Here is a 20,797-nt window from a genome sequence, read left to right on the forward strand (position 1 = left end):
AGGCACATCAGAACTAGTGCTTTGGCAGCTGAAATGCTGGAGTCACGTCTTTAGCACAGTCAGGCACCAAGCTATATTGATTCATAATCTGAAAGCAGATGCTTTGCACTGTGGGCACATCATATTCAGTAACAACTAAACATGCTCATGAGATTCTGAAGAACACACAAAAACATTTTTCTTAGGCCTTGCTTACATTTTTTCTTAAGCCTTGCCAAAAGTTTGCACATACAATTGTAGCTGGATTTGTGGGCTGGATCATTCAGCAAATTCACACAACACAGGATCAAATCATGTACTTTGCAGTGGTGCCAAAACCACCCACTGCTTGTGCACTGCCATTTGGTACAAAATTAGATGGTAGCGGCTGCTGTTTCAGGCTGAGCATGGCAACAAGACAAGTAATACCAACAGTTCTTTCTGCTGCTTTCATAACTGAGGGAAGCTTTTGGGTTCACACAGATTATCAGTCAAACCCTTAACTAATTACAAACCACTGTTAGGCTGTTGCCACTGACTGAACAAAGCTTTGCATGCTGGAAAGCACACACTTTTCTTTGTTAAGTCTAAAAAGAGGTAACTTTTTTCCACATCACTTAGGCTTTGCTGGTAGTACTAGACCACCACTGCCCTAAGTCTGTCTGCAGGTGTTCTGGGTACTGGGCCTTCCAGCTTTTTCTTCCATGAAGAAAAATGTGCATTTAATTTAAAATTTCTGCATAAAGTGACAAATTAATGAAGTGTGCATAGACTGCATTTAAGGTAAAATTTTGAAGGAATAGCCTGATATTTTTTCTTTTTTTACTGAAAGTCCCTTTAATTTCACAACCCTGTGATAAATATGGATACAGCACTTTTTAAAAAGCTGGTAAGATTTTACCTCATCCATAGCTCAGGGCTCAAGTCAGGTAAATTTTCTGCACATTGTGACAGGCTGTGGCCAGTAGAGAGCCACATGAATCAAGAGGTAAAATGTGTGCTTGTAACTACAGCCAAAGCCATCACAGCACAGGAATTGCCCATCACCATCTGTGAAACTAGCATTACTGATGCAAGGTCCAAAGCATCACTCCTGTTAAACAGTGATGCGCAGACCTTCCTTTCTCAGACTACAACACGCTAAGCATTCAAATAGACGACTCCCTACCAATCATACCACTAGGGCCTGGAATGTCAGCGACACGTGAGGATCCTGCAGCCACAGGCGCGGTACCACCCAGTGCCACAGTGTGTTGTTGCAGCACAACCCTATACGGAGCAGGCGAGTCCACAGGACAGTGACTAACAGAGGAAGCATCTTGTCAAAGGCAGCAGACACCCACCTGCTCCATTCTAAAATACAAGCCAGTAAACCATACATCTATTTACCAGCTGCTCAGAAAAAAAAGCATCAGCAAAAAACAGACAAGCCGCAGCATACTGGGTTATGGATACTTAAAAACTTGCCCATGTTCCTCACGCTCAGAAGATGAAGATGCAGCACTACCATCTTACTCAGGTTCCATGACCTCCTCATCCCCCCTGTTCTCTACATTATTACTTCATACTGGCTTGCTGCTGGCTGCCATCCCATCATAAGCTAAACAAAGCAAGTTCTATACCAGGACATATTCAGGAGTCTCCAGCTTCTCCTATGTTCCATGGTGCACATGCAGTGGGGTTTTTTTTTGAAGGGCAAAAACAGTCCAGGATGTCTTTTTTCCAGATTCCACTGACACTAATGCAGTTTTCTGCATCAGCTACATAGTATGGAGACAAGCAGCAACACTGGGAAGTTAAGGAAGGACAGAGGAGTGAGTATGGTGAGCTAGACCAGAGGTACCACAGAACTGTCACATGAAATCATGGCATGATGGATGCTGCTCCTGAAGGAAACAAGTCAGTGTTCAGAAGCACAGAAAACGGCTAGGATTTGACCAAATAAAGCTGAGTATTCTTTTGCAGTGTCACAAGATCCGAGTATCTAAAATAATTCTCAGACACAGAAGGTCTGAGTAGAGCACTAGTAAGGCAGCACTACTGGCGAGGCCACATCTGGAGTGCTGGGCTTCTCAGTACAAAGACACAGACACACTGGAGAGAGTCCAACAGGGGGCCACAATGACAAAAGGGACACTAGTGTCTCTCCTGTGAGGACAGGCTGACAGAGCTGAGATATTCAGCATGGAGAAGAAAAGGCTCCAGGGGATCTTACCAGTGCATACAAATACCTAAAGGCAGGCTGCAGAGGACAAAGCGGGATTCTGTTCGGTGGTGGCCAGTGACAGCACCAGAGGCAATGGGTACAGACTGAAACACAGGAGGCTCCACTTTCAACATCAGCAAACACTTCTTTGCAGTGTAAGGGTGACTCAGCACTGGCACAGGTTGTCCACAGAGATGGTGGGAGTCTCCCCCCTCTGGGACCTTCAGAAGCTGCCTGGATGTGGTCCTGGGCACATGGCTCTAGGTGGTGGCCCTGCTTGAGTAGAGGGGCTTGGACCAAATGACCCACAGGGCCCTTCTAACCTCAGCTTGTCCGTTATTCTGCAACAGCACAGATACAGGACTATCTGTGAAGAAGACAGTGAGCTAGCACACATGAATATAAAATGAAGGCAGAAGAGAAAAATCTACATCTCAGCACAAGAGCTAGAGGATGTAACCAAAACCTGCAGAGCTGCATGTGAAGTGCTCCAGCTGGATGGTGTACACAAAGCCACCTGCACAGTTAGCTCCTGCAAATCCAGCTTATAAAATGCTGCTTTAACTTCTGTAACATTGCTTTGTCCTTCAACTTGAGTGTCTGCCCATTCTCTCGGTCTGCGGTTCAAAAGCATGCCTTTGGCAAGATAAATTGTCCTTGAGATAGGACAGTGTGGTGATTAGTAAGTTCCATAACTCAGTGTGCAGCAATCCCTCTTAACTAGTGATCTTTTGAATTCCAGTAAACTCAAATTAACAGTTTAAACACTGTATATGTAATGCAGTGGACTTTATTTACCAATTCATTTTAGAAGTTTTTGCAGAATTTTGGGGTGAGCAGAAAAAAGATGTTTTCAGTCCAGGTGAAGGCTAGCACTAAATACCAGTATTCCATGTACTTGCTCTGTGCTTCAGTCTTGTTAAACTTACCTGTGGTATCCCTGTGAAGTTCAGAAAATAATTTCCTGCTTTAATCTTCCACAGGATTCAATTTCTAGATCTCTGGTCTACTGTCATTTTCATCACTACTCGATCAGTAGCTTGTGAATACATGTGCAAACACAAGCTCGTCACCAACAGACACAGACAACAGCAAGGTACAGCTACTATTTAAGCCCAAGTGGCAACCATTTATGCAATATCTTACCCACCAAAGGGACACAGCTGCTGCATAGCACCTCCCTGAATGTTTGCAAGTTTAAATCTGCATCTGCAGCCCTCTTCAAACTGCTCAGATTAACCTTCACAAAGGGTACTGCAGCAGTTCTGTGACACACTAGTGAAGCTACTGTCTTTGATAAAAATGGTGAAATAATCATAGAATCAGTTAGGTTGGAAAAGACCTTTAAGATCATCAAGCCCAACCATGTATCTAACACTGCTAAGTCAACCATTAAAAAATGCCACCGAGCATCATGTCTACACATCTTCCACATACCTTCAGGGACAGTGATTCAATCAGTGCCCTGGGCAGCTTGTTCCAATGCTTGACCACCCTTTCAGGGAAGAAACTGTTCCTAATATCCAGTATAAACCTCCCCTGGGACAGCCTGAGGCTGTTTCCTTTTGTCCTATCACATGTTCCTTGAGAGAAGAGGCCAGCCACCTCCTGGCTCCATTCTCCTTTCAGGCAATTGTCAAGAGCAGTAAGGTCCCCCCTGAGCCTTCTCTCCTCCAGACTAAACACCCCCAGGTCCCTCAGCTGTTCTTTATCACACTTGGTTTCCAGGCCCTTCAACAGCTCTGTTGCCCTTCTCTGGAGCTGCTCCAGCACCTCAATGTCTCTCTTGTAGTGAGGGGCCCAGAACTGAACACAGGATTCGAGGTGCAGCCCAGTACAGGGGGGATGATCACTGCCCTGGCCCTGCTGGCCACACTATTGCTGATACAGGTCAGGATGCTGTTGGACTTCTTGGATGCCTCAGCACAATCTGGCTCATGTTCAGCAGCCATCAGTCAGCACCCCCAGGTCCTATTCTGCTGAGCAGCTTTCCAGCCACTCTTCCGCAAGCGCGGAGTATTGCATAGGGCTGTTGTGGCCCAAGTGCAGGACCTGGCACTTTGTGTTGTTGAACCTCACACAATCCTGTGATCCAGCCTGTCCAGATCCCACTGCAGAGCTTTCCTGTCCTCCAGCTGCTCAACACTCCTGCCTAATTTGGTGTCACCCATAAATTTACTGAGGGTGCACTCGATCCCCTCATCCAGATCATCAATGAAGATACTGAACACCACCAGCCCCCGTACTGAGCCCTAAGGGACACCACTAGTGACTGGTCACTGACTTGATGTGATGTCATTTACCACCACTGATATATGACACTGAATAGACTACTCTCACAAGATAAGCAGCTAAGGCAAGTCTTACCAGAGCAAGGCTAGAACACAGCCCTTGTGGGTGATAGTAGAGAGCCAAGGAAGCAGCAGAACAGATTTTCTGGATCAGTTTGTTTCAAAATTTAACCACCCTGGCAGGCAGAGCTCCACGCTAGTAAATAAGGAGTAGAAAGGTTGTCTTCCCTTCTCTCACTCTCCAAATCTCCAGTCCACCACCTTAGTGGGAGAAAATGTCTGGAAGAGTCAGTAAGGACAAGGACACAGTTAAGAAACACCCAGACAGCCTCTGCACGGCAGGACTTTTGAGTATGAAGCCAGAACTGGACACATGACACAACAGAATATGCAGTAGAATGTCAAAGGAATTTAACTGCTCAGTGCCTTGTACTGTATTTCCAGCTTAAGATGTGCACCTGGAGTGGCAGCAGGAAACTACACAGGACTGCTTACCTGAAGAAGACATTATCCTCAGTTCCACTCAAGTGAGATAAGCTCCTTAACCAGCCTGCTGCTCCAGTTTCTTACAGCTTCCATCTTGGGTGATAAATTGGCTGGAGAAGCAGTTTTTAAACTAAAGCTCTCAAGAGCTTTAGGAAAGCTTATAGAGACATGCAGGACAGCCTCCTGGAGATGAGGAACATCGCTGGCTGGATAGTCAGCAGCAAGGTGAAATCAGCACCAACTGAAATGTCTGCACACACTCAATTCAAACACCTCCTGTCAAAAGGGAGCAGATCTTAATTCACCCAAAGTCAACACATTTTGCTGTTTAAAAGATCTTTAATATCAGTAATGTGGGAAGTGACATCTCTGTGCACAACAGCACAGAGACTAGTTTTGGAGATTCTGCCATTTCAGATACAGAAACGAAACATGAGGAAGAACATGCAATCAAACAATGATCAGCTCTAGATACATGATGATGTTTGGTCCAAAAAAAAAAAAAATTGAAACAATTAATCCAATTACTGCAAACGTAGCTTCTCTGAGTAAAGTTAGGATATTGCCTTTGTAGTGTTTTCATCATGCTCTCCTTCAGCGAACCAGCGGAGCCTGCTTGAGTGAGATGAGGACTGAACGCATGCGGGACACATCTTTTGCCTGCTTACTAGACTTGGGATTAAAGTCACAGAGCTGAGCCACACGTTCCCACTCAGTGCCTGGAAAAATGTCTTCTGCATCATTCACAAAGGCTTCTTCAGCTGCCCTAAAAGCAACGCAATGCACCTTGTGTTAATATCCAACACAGAAGGCACTCCTTCCCTCTTATAGGATGCAGTTTCAGCATGTTTCATAGGAAATGAGACCTGGCAGCTGCTGGCGGACGTTATGGCCACTTCAGCTCTCACTGCCCTAACGCTGGAGATGAAAGTACGTTGCAGTAGTGTGCTATGCACAAGCAGAGACTGCTGTGTAAAATGTTGGAATACAGGTGTTTGGTTCTAAGAATCATTACTGAGTCACCATGCAAACTGCCAGGCAGTAAGGTACCCCTACGTAGGCATTTTATTTATGGAGAAACACCCAAGTCTTAACTAGTTAAGCCTTTGCCATCTGACAGCTTACACTGGACACTTGTGAAATGGAAATTTACAATTCCTTGCAAGTAAAGATAGATTCCATCTGAGGGTTCACATCAGCCCCAAGACCTACAGGCCGTCATAAAACTATCTGCTGATGACTCCCAGTGCTGTAGCGAAGCAGCATGAATCAAAAGGAACTTAATTAAATCCCATGCTTGTGGGTGCTATAGCTTAATGCATCCCTTAGTAGACGGGATGACTCGCTGAAGTCAGCCCACAGGAGCTCTCACCCTAAGGAAACTCTAAAGAGGCTTTGTACATAACATCCAGGTTAGTGCCAGTGGCTTCCCAGCTGTATCCTTTTGTCATTGCTATGCTGCCAGCAGCATTGCTTCAATGCAGGGATAACATTCCAGCATCAAGTATACATGAACTCCAGGGCCCTGTCAGTTGTTTGAGTGCAAGAGCATTTATGCATCAAGAGATCAAACAAATCCATCTACTTCAATGAGCAGTACAGAGAAAGCAGTGAAGATGATGCTCCCATGAGCACTATTCACAGGGATGACGAGGTTACAGACACCACTGAAGACAAGGGTCACTACAACACTGCTATTTTATGGGACATGACACTTTTAGGGGGCAGCGAAGATTTTTTTTTTACTTAACTGTTCTAGGCTGTAGCAAGGATGATTTATGTTTGTGCTTAAAGGTGAAGAGAAGAAAAGAAACGAGAGAAAGTTTAAGTCAGATATAGAAAATGAGAATGAAGATGATCAGCTGGCTGTACATGCACCAGTAGCTTAGCCTACATTCAGGAAACAGGCTGCCTGTTTTATGCAGCACTCTCACTGCACAACTGAATTGGATGTATGAAAATAAAGGGTTTACTGGGAAAAACATCTATCAAAATCAACTCCAGGAGAATTCAGAAAGTCAACCACCACCTGTAAATCCATCATTTCACAAGTCTTGTTTTACATCCAGCGAGAGTTAGGTAATGAATTCCACACTGGACCATCAATATTGGTGCACTCAAAGCCACACCATGGCTCACCAATATACCTTTTAAAGGTGCCACCTTTGAATCTGTGACATGGCTATCTTTTAATTCAAGTCTATAAACTGAGAAAAAAAAATTAAAACAAGCCAATGAACACTGCTATCTTTCCATCCCACAGAAGCTAGCATAGTCATGGCTGCATTCCCATTGACACATCAGGCTGGCAAAATGCCTATACAGCTGCTCCCAAATGTTCTCACAGCGGCTGATGTTGATTTTGAAATACCACTTGCTGTACTTTTCACGTGAGCTCTCAGAGTATCCTGTTCCTATATGCACATACCTCTTCTAATCTGATTTATGGCAGGTGATCCCTTCTACCTTTCTTGGTTTGTGGAGCTTTATGTGCGAGCATGGCTTGAATGTTTTCCTGATTATGTAGGCAAATGAGCACAGTGGCTGTTACAAAGAATACAATTAAACATTGTGTTGCTTTGTGGAAGTTATTAGGGCTAAGTAAAGAACCCATGTGAGACTGCAGACACTAACCCACACACCCAGCAAAGCATCTTATAAGCAGTGTTCACTGGCCTGGAAACAACTGTAAACCCCTACACCTAAAGATTACCGAAACCATCACCAAAATTCCAGTGGTATGTGAACTACATGACTTCATCTGAAAGTGCTGGCTGTTGTGCAGTGCATAGACAGGAAAACTGCAGATGAGAGTCAGTCCAAAAGGTAAAGGCTGTTTACTTATTGGCTTATACTGCCTTGAAGTAATGAAGCAGTCGCCCTCAGGCAGCATTCAGCACTATTTCTGATCATCCTCATTGCCTAGTTGACTAGCAAAACAGAATTAGTAGTTAAGCAACATACACATAACCAATCACGTCAGCGAAGGGTTGTTTGTAGAAAGCTTCATCTGCCACCCTAGGTAGCAAGTAGTCCAACAGGCAGGCAAGCAGGCAGGAGAAAAGAGATAAGGATGAGAAGTACAGAAAAGAGCTGAAGTCAGTTTTATCACTTTAACCTTGTTGTACCAAGACTTACTACAGGAAAGCAGCTATTACAGGCAATGTACCCATTAAGCCCCTGCCTCAGAGGGGCACACAAAAGCTCTGCTACATCCTGCAAGTTGGGACCAGCTAGTTTAGGATTAGAGTTGCAGGGTCCATGTTAGGCTGCTTCCAGTGGATGGCACCTACATTATGACAGATGTGAATGCCAAACCCTCCTGTGTAACACTTGTGGACCCTGCTCCAGAAGGTATATCCACACTCAAACACTGGCTGTAATAAAGTCATGGGGGCATCATAAGCTCACGCCACCAGCTAGAATAGTGCCAATCCTGTTCCCTTTCTTGGCCCAACCAATAGACTACACTAAAGTGAATGGACATGTCAAATCCAGACTTCTGTAGAAAGCAGAGTCTACCCAGGACTCTACTTACCTGCTGTTCATTTTGGTAAGAAAAACAGCAGTTCAATAAAACAATTTATCTTGAAATCTGTGGGTTCTCAAAGTATAAAGCAGCCCTGATGACTACCTGGATAGAGTGACACTAGTAACCCTGGGTGAGAACTAGAGACCTAAGTGGTCTTAAGTCAGTACCATCATATTTAGCTTTATGTAGCTTGAAGTCAAAATCCCACAGGGAACCTTCTAAGAAAGCTGAAGTGCTTACCGCACTAGTAGTCATTAGCTTTTGCCCCAGTCATTAGTTTCTGCCAGGTTGGGTTTGAAGTGCACAATTCAAACCCAACCTAGACAGAGTCACCATTTAGTTCTTCACTAGCAGAACTGAGCCAGGTTATTTCTCAAATGTTTTCAAAAGGAGCAGCCAAAGGTTTTAAGATATCAAAATAATCTGTAGCAAAGACTAACTATAAGGCCACTTGCATGTATTCTGCTGACAGCAAATAAGAGTTCAAGTCTCAAGGCAAGTAATTACAGTCACTGTACAGCTAGGAGAGTGCAACAAGTGAGTAGATTAAAACTTTTTCTCACCACATTCAAACTTGGTATCTTAAAGGATCTTCGGTAATTCTGGTTCATTATCTTAATGCTTTCTTTTGATATTCTTGGGACATGTAATCTAGATAAGAAAACCTAAAAAGATGGTCTACTATGAGAGTATGAGAGACCCATTTCTTACTAGGAGAGGTTACTTTAATGGTCTGAAGGACTAGCGCCATAGGACATACTAGAACTATTCTCACTCTGCATTGCTTTCACGTCCAATACCATAATTCTTCAGATGACTGGAGCAATCTTACCTGTTGCTGGCTTTTGTTTTCTGGAGCTTTTCATCTTGTCTTGCATACCACTCCTCCAACTCCTTTATCGCTTTCTCTTTCCATTCTGCTTCCTGGTTTCGTGAGTTTGCATCTGAAAGTTTAATTACTTTGTCAGTCCTGTTTGTTTCCGCTGTATCTTGCTAACATTTCAGCTGATGGCTCAACGTGCACTCTAGTGCAGACAGTTGCTTGATCTACTCAGACAAGGGTTAGGAGATCTCCTGATGTAGGCCATGACGACTCTAAATACCATGAATATTCAGAGAATTAGCCAAACAAAATGCCTGCAGTGCTTAGCTGGGACAGTCCGCTTCAGTTTAGGATATGCATTTGTAGGCTAATTCAGGTCCAGTGGGTCTGCTGGCCTGCAAACTGTTTACAACCAGAAACAGTCACCTTGCTATGCTAGTGCTAGAACAAAGTTCAGTAAAACCTCTATGCTTAGACAAAGCAAATGAGCCTGGCACTCAGCACACTCCTGCACCCAGCTTACAGGTCAGGACAAGCTCTTATGCCATAACGAGCTCCGAAGAGGAGCAACAGGGTAAGCTCTGTCCAGAATCACACTGCCTTCTTGCTAATGTAAGTGGAAAGCATACCAGTTTGTAGGCTCTCAGAAGCTGTCCACAGACAGATATCACTGGATTTGACAGCTGTTTAGTTACCAGTCCATTGCTTAGCTCTTAGATTAAGATCTGTGACAAGTGATAGCCTTGGTATTAAAAAATGAGCAGTCTTCATCCTTGAAAAAAATGAAAGTGGCTGCAGCGTTCATTCACTCTTTTCTGCTGATAAAAGCTGTTCATTTTCTGTCAGTTTATTTGTAAGTAAAGGGCAGGCTACAAGAACACTCTTAAGGTTCAGGAAGCCACTTGCTTACTAACTCCTACATTAGTACTAAGTCTGCTTGGTGGAAGACTCAATCCAGACCTGCTGCTCAACCTCAAGAAGCAGTTTTCAGTTCCCAAGAGCTGGAAGACATGGCTGAGAATTCTGCTGCTGAAAAAGCTGCCTTTAAGTTATTCACAAGCAAGAACATTACTGCAACAATCTCCCTCCTTACCAAGTTGCTCCAGGCGCTCCTTTTGCTCATCTCTCCACTTACGAATGCTCTCTGGCTCTGACTGCAGTCCATCTACCTGGCACGTGGCTGCAGAGGAGTCATTTGTACCGTTACTCTCCTTAAAGAGAGGGAATAGCAATGTAGTTTATACATGACAACTGAGTATTTCAGCCACCTGGAAGCTACATAAAATTGGACTCTACAACTGAGCACATAACACATTCATCTGATGTGATACCACATTTAACATGAAAAAGGTCTGACCAGATTACAGCAGGATTGAATCACATTAATACAGGACTGCCCCTAGCAATCAGGGCTCAAACACAAGTTTAAGCTGACAGGGAAGCCACACTGTGTCAGAGCTCCACAAGTGAAGAAAGCAGAAGAAAATGCCAAGCACCACATTGTGCCATGTAGCACCTAAAGATCCCCCAGTTTGTTTCACCTCAAATATTTGCTGTGAAAGTAGTCTTTTTATTTTGCTACTGTTTTGCACACAGGAGTTTAAAATGTTCTCTGTAACTTATTTGTCTGCTTTAGAGACGTTTATGAACTTACTCGTACTAAAGGCCAATGCCCTTTAAAGACATGACAGTTTGGATTGCATCCTTTCCATCCCTAACCATTCTATGATTCTGTGATCTCCTCCCTTTGTCATTAGTATGGCTGACTAATGTGCTGTGGTTGAGCTATTTAGCCAGCAGCTTAATTTCATGAAACTTCACGTCACAAAGAAGTGCATAAAGTTTTCAGTCAAATCCTTATGAGACCAATCTTGACAGGACAAACAAATTATCTTTAAAGAACAAGTAACTGAGAAAACCCTGCTTTAAACTGGGAAGTCAGAGCATGCTTCAGCTTATTACCCAGTGGCAAGTCAGTGTTACGTCATATCACAGAGCCTGTCAGTCTGCTTACAGCTACATCCTATTAAGCCGTAATTCAAAACGGACTGCTGCTTTAAGTTGCCTCTAAGTTCAGAGGAGAGGTACACTAACAACTTTAAAAAATGAGCTATGAGGACAGAAGCTCCTCTTCAGAGATGAGATGAAAGTACATTACCGACAAGAAACTGAAGGTAATAGTCTAGATTAAGGTAAAGTTCTCAGAGCAGAACAGCACATAATACTTCTATCTTACCTGATAGACTTCTCCATTAACCACTCTATCAACAGCACCTGTAAAGAAGTTACTGTAGTTTAGCCATTTGAGAAAAGACAGAACAGCCAGATTTACTGATTTCAGTAACTTGTATGGAAAGCTTTATAGGAGTATGTAACATGGGAGTTTGCAAACGGGTGTTACTTGATGCCCTGCAGGGACACTTTCTTATCTCTGCGCTTTTCTGGCACAAGAAACTAAGTGAGCCATTATTCTGCAGAACCAGTAACACAACATCATTTCTTCACCACTGAGATCATGCTTTAGACTACATAAACAGCACGGCTGATACTGCTGACAAGCTGCCATGGACAGCATACAGTTCCTCCCACTTTCTTCTGTCTCAGAAGCTGACTCCTACACAACTGTTCAGGAGGTAAGAAGTGCAACTCACTGCCTTGTTCTCTACCTGGAAGATTAACAATCCTGCAGCCAACGCTTGATTATTCTCATCCTAGCCTGGTTACCTCCTAATTTGTAATCAGCTCAGAAGATGTAACTAACACTCCTAGCGAAGTCACCTTCTGTGACGACCGACATGTTTGATCGGTTAGTGCTGCAGCATTATTCCCTCTGAAGTGACACCAGCAGCAGAGCCTCATGAACAGCATCAGCTAGGAATCCTTGCCACAGAACCCTATAATTTCATGTTATTAAAACACAGCCATAGGGAACACATCTCGGTTATGAGACAAACACTTGAGTGTGTGAAACTATATCTCCAGACTATGGAAAACACACCAAGATTTTCAAGAACTGCTAAATCTCAGCAAAGCATCTCTCTGGAACAGTGCTATGTAACATCTGCCTGCATGATACAAGTCTGTTACTATGTTTGTTTCACCCATAAAGCCACCACAGATAAACTTACCACACAGAAGTGTCTCTGCCCTGTTAATACACTCTTCAGTAAAGAAGAGACTGCACCAAAGTAACCCAATAGTATACAGAAAAATCAAGTTATTTTGCCATCTTAAATGATAGCTAATTTACCTAACAGCATTATGCTGCTGTATCCTCTATTCCTTTGTGGCTATGTGTGCCCTGGTTTCCCATTAGTAGTGTTAATGGCACACTGGAAGCTCTTCATGCTCATTTATCAGGGAACTAGACAGGTATTATGAAGCCCTTATCCCTGAGCCCTGGACAGCAGTCATTCACTTTATCAGGCAGAGGACTGTAAAGTCATCAGTTCAAACCTAGGAGCTAAGTTGGAAGACACTAGTCTCCAAGAGTATAGTTAGCAACTTCAGTAGGGGAAGACTCCAGTTAACAAAAAAACAAAAAAAAAACAAAAACAAACAAACAAAAAGAAACATAAAACTCACACACACACACACAAAAAAAAAAAACGCAAAACTTTTTAGTTATGAGAACCTGGACTCCTATAGCTGAAAGGTGGTGGCTGCTTTGTTTGATTGCTCCCCCTCTGCAAGTTACAGAAGCCAGCAAGAGCTGAGAAGCACACAAAGCTGACAGCATCTATCTGTTCCACAGCAGCCACCCTGAGCATCACTTCACATTGGTATGTAGGCTCCCTCAAAGCAGGTTTGTAGAGATCACTGCACAAACTCTGACTTGGGCAGTTACAGTTCTGCTAAACAAGCTTATGAAGACTAAAGCCCACAAAGAAAACAAGCTCACACTTCACTGTCCTTCAATTTAATCCCATCTGCACTACAGGCGCACGCTGTGGCTGTTCAACCTTCTCTTGACAGGGCTGAAATTAAAAGCCAAGTCAGCGTCTGCAACTCAGACTGATACTAACAGCTTGGATAAGCCAGATGCCCACTCTGCCTGCCTTGTAAGAGCAGACAGTACCCCACATGTAGTCTTGAACTCGTGTTGTCCAGTCTGATGGTCTGAACAAATCCCAACAGATGCTAGCTTTTTAATACATGGAGTTCTCATCTCCAGGTGAAAGGCAGTTTTTCCATGAGACAGACTCCTTTGGAAGCACTGACTCACCAGACAGGTGAAAGGGATGAGCCTTGAAGATTCTTCTAATACCTGTGAGAATATAACCAAGTTTTTCTGTTATACCAAAACCCAGGAATTAAGGTTTCAGCACTCCGGCTGGTCATCTGCTGAGGACTGTAACTGAGATAAAACACATATTTGTCTTGGGGGTGCTTTTCTTTTGCATAGAAACAGTCACTAAGTGGCACAGAGCGAAGTGTTTCCAGAGAGCACTCACGTTAGGAGCATTAAAACTATTATTAAAACAAGCTTCCCATCTGTTCTGAGCTCCCCAGAACTAGTGATTAAGACGCAGAGTCACCATGCTGACAGAGCGTAACACCAGCAGAAGAGGAAATGGAGTCACAAGCAAGCTAACTGGAACAAGACCAACAGCCAGGCCTTCTCTCGTTTCAGCTCTCCAGTGTCAGTGCTTGTATAATTCAGGATGAAGTCTAGAAAATCTGTCTGCTTCCCAGCCTTCAAAATGCTGGGTGCGTGTCACATTTCTTTGTCCACAGAAATATTTCATACCTGACCCCCCACAAAAAAGTAAAAAGCCTAATACTGTTCCTGCTATCCTCATGTTTTCATCAGCCATAAATAATGTGCGCTCTCCACCAGCTTCAGAGTCCATCCTGCTCTATCACACCATTGCATCTTGAAGCTCCTGAAGTTAACACTGCACACTGTAGTTAGCAATGATCCATGTTCCTTGGTGTTCACTTCTGAACTTAAGATAAAGCTTTATTTCCAAGGATATTGTTTCAAAGAACCTGTCCAACCATCTACAGCTCTAACACATCCTGACAATAGCGTAATAACAAACTTCCACAGAAGTGTTCCAGACAGCTTAGAGTCTGGAAAAGTTTGGAGAGGATAAACCATATCAGTGACCTTGCATTCACAGGAAAGAAAAAACAACACAGCCTGTCAGAAACAGACAGGAAGCGTCATTGCCCTTCACATGTACCATAGCTTACCAAAGGAAGGGCTGGGTAGGCTGAAGAAATATAACAAGAGTTTGGTCACTCCAGTACTACAAATAAACGTATGGCTTCAGAGGCTTATCATAACAATTATCAACTGCTCTGAAGGCAACTACTTGCATTAATACCAGGTTCGGTACTACCTGGCATATAAGGACTTTTGCTTAACCTTGTTAACTAGTCTCCCTGAAGCCTTACTTTTAATGCAAAAAGACAACAGCTATCAGGACAGAGGCAAGACTTCGCAGAGGTAGCTCTTCTAACATGACTCCAACCACTTCCTAACACATCAATTAGATCCTCCTGAGGTCTTCCTATCCATCTGTACTTTGGACAATACCCTTATGCAGGAGAAATGAGCTTCAGTATGACCACACAGGCCTCATGGTTAGAGGACTGACACATTTTTCTTATGGTATTTTAAAATAAATTTATTTTTATGAGCTACTTTCAGTATTTCTTTTAAATAATAAGTACTCTACTTCTTCATTGCTACTTTGAGTGAACTAGTACCTACAGTAGAAACAACAGAAGAACATAACCAAGTTTCATATATTCTGGCATAAGGTTGAGTAACTTCACCAGTCAAAGCCTAGATTATCATCGTTTTTCTTCTGGGCACAAATCATTCTTCCTCTTCACATACCTCTCATCCATAAGAGATGAGAAAGAAAAATCTTACCCAAAGATTTTGTTTAGATAGCCATGCAAGAGTGTTATTCTCCTTAAGATGCTATTTGACAAGCTGTCACAAGGTTTTTGTATTGACATACTGGTTCCAGAAGCAACAGCACTTCAACCTGAATTCACTCTCTCCTGCTCAGAGGACACAGCAAGTGAACTGGTGTAACATGAAGACATAGTACTGTCAGACTGGGGAGACTTAAGGAATTTCACTGTAGATAAACGCAGGTATTGATTCATCACCAAAACAAAAATCTCACAAAAGACCAAGTTACTAATAAGTAGGCAACAGGACTGTATTCCTGTTTTCTGAAGCAGTGATTCTGGTTCATCTTTCAAGGGAAATGAGATTAGTTTTCATGTCAACACGATGGCTATTTATATCATCATAAAAGTCCAACTGGTTCAGGCCCAAATTCCAACCCTGGCCGTGGCAGTATGAAGTGATGCTGAGACACATGAGCATGGCAATATTCTGCCATTCATCCCATACTCACCCAGTACCCACCACTACTGCCATTAACAGAAATACACACAAACATCAGTTCATGAAATCCACTACTGTCCATGCACACATCTATTCTTTAAGAGCCTGCAATTTAAAAACTGTGCGTTGTATGAGGCACCATGTTTCTTACAAGTGTATTTCAGGAAGCTCGTGACTGCTTCTCACAATATTTGAAGTTAAGATTTTCAAACTTCAGTTAAGAGTTGCCCGAGTTAGGACTTCTAGGCCAGTATTTATAAAAAAACTCATCCAACAGACCTGTGAATAAGGAGTTAAAAAAAGTAAATCCACAAATCCCTGATCATGATGCTTAAAGATTAATGTAATTCCAATACAGTTTAATAAACTAATATGTGCTAGAGATTAAAGCTGCTCAGATGTTGATCAGATGATAAGAAATCTCAAACACAAATGGAAACAGAAGTCTTTAGATCATGTCACCATGCCTGAACCAGTACATTTTGCACAGCTGCAGTCCACACTAACAAGGAGGGTGTGAGAACAGGCTCCAACAGTCAGCAAGTGGATGTTCTACTAACAATTGGGACCACCAAAACCCACAACACAATCTGCTATGCCTCCTGCACAGCCCAGAGCATAACTGTGACCCTAGTGTATACAAGAAAGCAAGATGACATACAGATCACATCTTCACTTCCCAAATCCTGAGATCATATTATACTGTTTTATGGCCCTCTTTCTCTAGAAAGTTCTCCAATAACAGCTTTGTACTCCATGTCACCTAAACTTATGCAACTTGAGTAAAACATCTTGAGAAGCAGCTTAAGAACTGCTTTTACATATTAAGCCAATCTAGAAGAATTTAATGACTTTTTTTTCTCCAAGGAATCATTCTGCAACAGCCACATTGCAAGCACAAAGAGAAGAGATGGATCTAGCTGGTTCTAATAACTTGTAAAAAAGGCCAATGAAAGAACTTTCTCCAAATAAATTAGTCCTTAAGCAGCTACTTTAATGTTCTAGAGTCTGTTTAGAACCTAAAGACTATCCAATGCATAATGTTTGTCTGACACCTCTGAAAGCAGGAGGGGAAGTGTCCACTGTGCCTGTTCCTGGAGTATACACAGAATACAGAAGCCATGTGTGATACTAATCAGGATGTGTTCTGATAACACGCTGTGCCAGGGGAGGTTTAGGCTGGATATTAGGGACATTTTCTCCCCTGAAAGGGTGGTCAGGCATTGGACCAGGCTGCCTAGGGCAGTAGTGGAACCACCGTTTCTGAAGTGTTCAAAACCGTGTACATAGTTCCTTAGTGACATGGTTTAGTGGTGGACTTGGCAGCACTGGGGGAATGGTTGGACTGATGATCATAAAGGTCTTTTCCAACCTGATTTTATTCTGTGATTCTATAAATAAATCCTCATGTTCCAGCACTTGAGCAAGCACTCTTTTTACAGTAAGCACACAGTCTGTGTATCTGAACTCCGTGAAGGAGCTGACTAAGGGCTATGCTACCACTGAATAAGCACTGAAAGAAGCAGTTTGCCAGTTTATCTAGTTGGGCTTTATTCCAAAGGATACTATGAACCCACATCCTCATACATTAAGATATGACAGTAATATCAGAAATCAAGTTGCATAATGAAGACTTAATTCCAAATACGTTCTAACAGTGAGCTGGGAAGCAAAGCTGTTCAACTTAGTCTGAAGAAGAGTGGCATCTTCCCAAAGTGACGAAGGAATGTCACAAGAGCAGACACATTCTTATGGACCCAGTGACAAGCACAAGCAGTCTTCCAAGAGTGTTGAAACATCATTTAAGTGCAGTGCCATCCTACATTCATAATTCCTTTCTACTTCAGTTAAAACCCCTAAATCCTTTGTAATCATGAGTTTCCAGACAGGGCTACTGTAGCTAGTCTGTTAGACTAGCCTCCAGCTCCCAATATACCCTCCTCTGAATGCAATAGTGCCAGTCTTCTCACATGCAGTACAAAGGTTACCCAGGAACAAAGGCTAGAGGCCTAGTAAACATTAGCTCCACTGCTAGCATACTTTAAGATCATTGCCTTTGAAAACAGAAACACAAGCGGCAGAACACAACATCATGACTTACCCTGCTTCATTTCAGGCACCCCTGGATCAGTTACCCAGCAGTGCGCTCCACACCTGGGGGAGCCTGAGCCCTGGGGCGCTCCTGTAAGATCTTTCAGAAGCGCCTGTTAAAAGCCATGACCACCCCACCCGCGGGAACTGGGAGATGACCTGTCCGGGGCACAGCACATAGCTGCACGGCCCAGCATAATCTAGGAGCATCCCCTGCCCGCCTGCTCGGCGCGAGGACCCCGCCAGCCACGGGGCCTCCACGGCAGCAGAGACACGGCGGAGCCGTGATACCAGGCCCGGGACCGCTCCCCTCCCAATCGCCCGCTGTACCAGGGTCCACGCCCTCCGGGATCTGCAGCTCCGCCGGCACTTCGCCGTTCTCCAAGATGTTATAGCCCTCGTCGTTCTCGATGCCCGCGATCTCGTTTTCCTGCTGCGCCAGGAAGGCAGCAGCAGGATCCTCCTCGATGCCTTCCAACATCCCGTTACCGGCGGCCGCGGGCTGCTGCTGGGTGCCCAAGAACTCTGAGTCTGCCATGGCGGCGATACCAAACAAGAATGGCAGCTCTCGCGCCGCTGCGGAGCCACAAACCAGCGCGGAAGGGGCGGGCGACCCGCCCATCTCCTATCAGAGTCGAGCATCGCCGCGGAATAGCCAATCAGTGAGCGGTAGAGGCGGGGATAACGGTACTTTATGCTCTATGCCTTGGGCTCGAGCCAATCAGCACTAGCAGTGCGGCTGGACGCGGAGAACGCCTCAGCTCGGGTGGGCTCGTTTTCTGGCAGGCGGGAGGGCGGCTTTCCCCAAGGTTTGCCTTCCAGGAGGAGCACAGTAAGGTCATTTATAAAAAGTGATCTCCCACAGCACAAGGAAACCGAAGGATTCAGAGTAACAGCAGTAACAACAGCAGGGCGCGATCTATAACAACGGGAAACACGAAACATCGTCACAAGGCGTGTGTTGCACTCACAGAAACCCGCTGGCCTTGTCATATCACCTTGTCTGACAAACTCACTCTGCTGTCCTCATATCTAAACAAAGTTGGAGTATCTCACAGCTTCCCTCTAACTGTGAACATTGGATCTTGGATGACAACCTCCACTTCTGCCCTTGCAATGGCTCTCAGGCCCATGGGGGACTTCTGATCACTTAGTGCCACAAACACAAATGGAATATTATGAATTAAAATGAAAAGCAAATCTAGTTACTTACTTGTCTTAAGGTTGCAGGGTAGGGAGAAAGGCATATGAAATATAAGCAGTATTACAAGTTTGCAAATGGCCCAGGAAAAGTGTTACGTGTGTTCGACCAAAATGGGAAACTTAATGTTACTATTTTCAGGTGCAAGGATAAAATACACTGATTAGCTCTGTTTTGATGATGAATGCCAAAACCTGTCTATATGCTATCTGTAACTCGAGTACACACTTTTGCACTATTAAAGCCTTATTTTTTCTTTTTTTTTTTTTTTTTCCCTTGCTTTCTCACCCTGCAAAAGAAGTGAAGGTACCACCTTTAAAGGCAGGTGTTAGAGACCATTACAGAATGCCATCCACAGTGGTTTGTTGATGTGCCACACTGAGGCGAAGAGCGTATTGCAGGAGAATTACATGAATAAAATCGTCATGAAATAACAAAAAGGCAAGCAAACTACAAAAGGCTTTTGGGATGAGTCTGTTTCTCTCCATTCTTTAAAAGACGGTGACATGTAATTCCAATTTCTAAATGTACTGAGATCTGGTTTACAAGTAGTTTAAAAATATGATTGTTCCAAGCCCTGTCCAACCTGTCCTTGAACACTGCCAGGGATGGGGCAGCCACAGCTTCTCTGGGCAGCCTGTGCCAGGGCCTTACCACCCTCACAGTGAAGAACTTCTTCCTAAATCTCCCCTCTGTCAGGCTATAGCCATTGCCCCTTGTCCTGTCCCAACAGGCACTTGACAAAGCCCCTCTCCAGAGTGCATAGGCATTTCATCAAGCTCACATATGGAGGCCATGAGCATGTAGAACACGCAACATTCTCCACAAGGGACCTGATGTTAAAACCAGAGCTGTGAGCTTTCAGGGAATCACACTTGTGCTACATTCCCATCAGATCCTCCATAGTGGTTCAATTTGTTGTTTCTCTTCTGTGAAATGCATCTTCTCACATGGAGGCAGAGATGACAGTATTCTGCCTGTGCCTATTGTCTGGGTGGTCCACTACAAATGATGCTGTCATTGCTAGTCAGAAACCTGAGGTTACCCTTGTCAGAACACAGAACTGGTGAGTTTTCAGGCTTGTTTTCAGGCTGTGCGAATTTGCAGTGCAAACCTGAGATTGGTATCAGGTGTCTTTTGTTATCATGTGAAGTTTAAGTGTGGGATAATACCAGACACCTTGAAGATATGTGCACAGCCTGAAAATAGAGGCCACAAGGCTGTAAACATCTCAGTGGCAGTCAGCTTCTGGTTATTTAAGAATTATAACTTCAAGAGCTGGGAACGCTGCTGTAGGTATAACAAAAAGGACAAAGCAGTCAAAACACTGGAAAAGGCAAATGGTGTGCCCAGGGGAATTTAACTCCTACCAGCATTGTACAGCATATAGTACAAGGAAAGGAGGCAAAGACTTAAAATCCACCAAGAAACTCAAAGCATTGTATAAATGGACTAGATCTTGGTAGTTGAAAGGGATTGCAGCTGGCAAATGGTCATCATCACTGAATCATCATGGAATTCTTTTCCTACAAACTGCTGAAAGTATATTACCTGCTTCAAGGACCATGACTCTTCATAGGTTTTTTATCACATCAGCCAAGCTCCAGGGCTGTATAAAAGTCTGTTTGTGTCTGAGTGCATAAATTACATGTGCTTGTTGTCTCAAGCTTTGTAATTCATGAATAAATCATGTAAATTGTTTGGCTAGTGTGATAACTGTCTGTGTGGCAACTATCACTCTGATCAGCCTTGAAGTGGTCAGACAGTCGTACTTCAGATGATATTTTTAGGTCCCTTACAACTGGAACTGTT

General features: G+C 43.7%; 1 protein-coding gene across 3 annotated transcripts; it reads right to left on the reverse strand.

The window, feature by feature from the left end:
• Nucleotides 1–5,281: 5,281 nt before the first annotated feature.
• On the reverse strand, nt 5,282–18,389 carry CLTA (clathrin light chain A). 3 transcript variants are annotated; one of them, XM_062624530.1, is made up of 7 exons: nt 18,115–18,389; nt 11,554–11,591; nt 10,411–10,528; nt 9,327–9,438; nt 7,927–7,980; nt 6,714–6,749; nt 5,282–5,728 (listed from the first exon to the last, which is right to left on the reverse strand). In XM_062624530.1, the coding sequence occupies exons 1-7, from the start codon at nt 18,320–18,322 to the stop codon at nt 5,557–5,559; spliced, it is 738 nt and encodes a 245-aa protein (XP_062480514.1). In that variant the 5' UTR covers nt 18,323–18,389; the 3' UTR covers nt 5,282–5,556. The 3 variants fall into 3 exon arrangements, with proteins under 3 accessions (XP_062480514.1, XP_062480515.1, XP_062480516.1); XM_062624531.1 differs by lacking the exon at nt 6,714–6,749 and having other exon boundaries at nt 18,115–18,388; XM_062624532.1 differs by lacking the exons at nt 6,714–6,749; nt 7,927–7,980 and having other exon boundaries at nt 18,115–18,386.
• Between the last annotated feature and the right edge of the window lie 2,408 nt (nt 18,390–20,797).

This window comes from Pezoporus occidentalis, unplaced genomic scaffold (assembly GCF_034315485.1).
Source record: "Pezoporus occidentalis ecotype Australia unplaced genomic scaffold, CSIRO_AGI_Poc_V1 ctg269, whole genome shotgun sequence".
Taxonomy (NCBI): domain Eukaryota; kingdom Metazoa; phylum Chordata; class Aves; order Psittaciformes; family Psittacidae; genus Pezoporus; species Pezoporus occidentalis.

What these genes read in the sequence shown, in the direction of transcription:
- CLTA (XM_062624530.1), bottom strand. Translation starts at nt 18,322, where the DNA reads ATGGCAGACTCAGAGTTCTTGGGCACCCAGCAGCAGCCCGCGGCCGCC. An exon ending in GCTGACGTGATTGGTTATGT is followed by an intron (nt 6,750 to 7,926) that starts GTATGTTGCTTA and finishes TTCACCTTTAAG; the next exon opens with CACAAACATAAATCATCCTT. An exon ending in CCTTGCTACAGCCTAGAACA is followed by an intron (nt 5,729 to 6,713) that starts GTTAAGTAAAAA and finishes CGTTGCTTTTAG; the next exon opens with GGCAGCTGAAGAAGCCTTTG.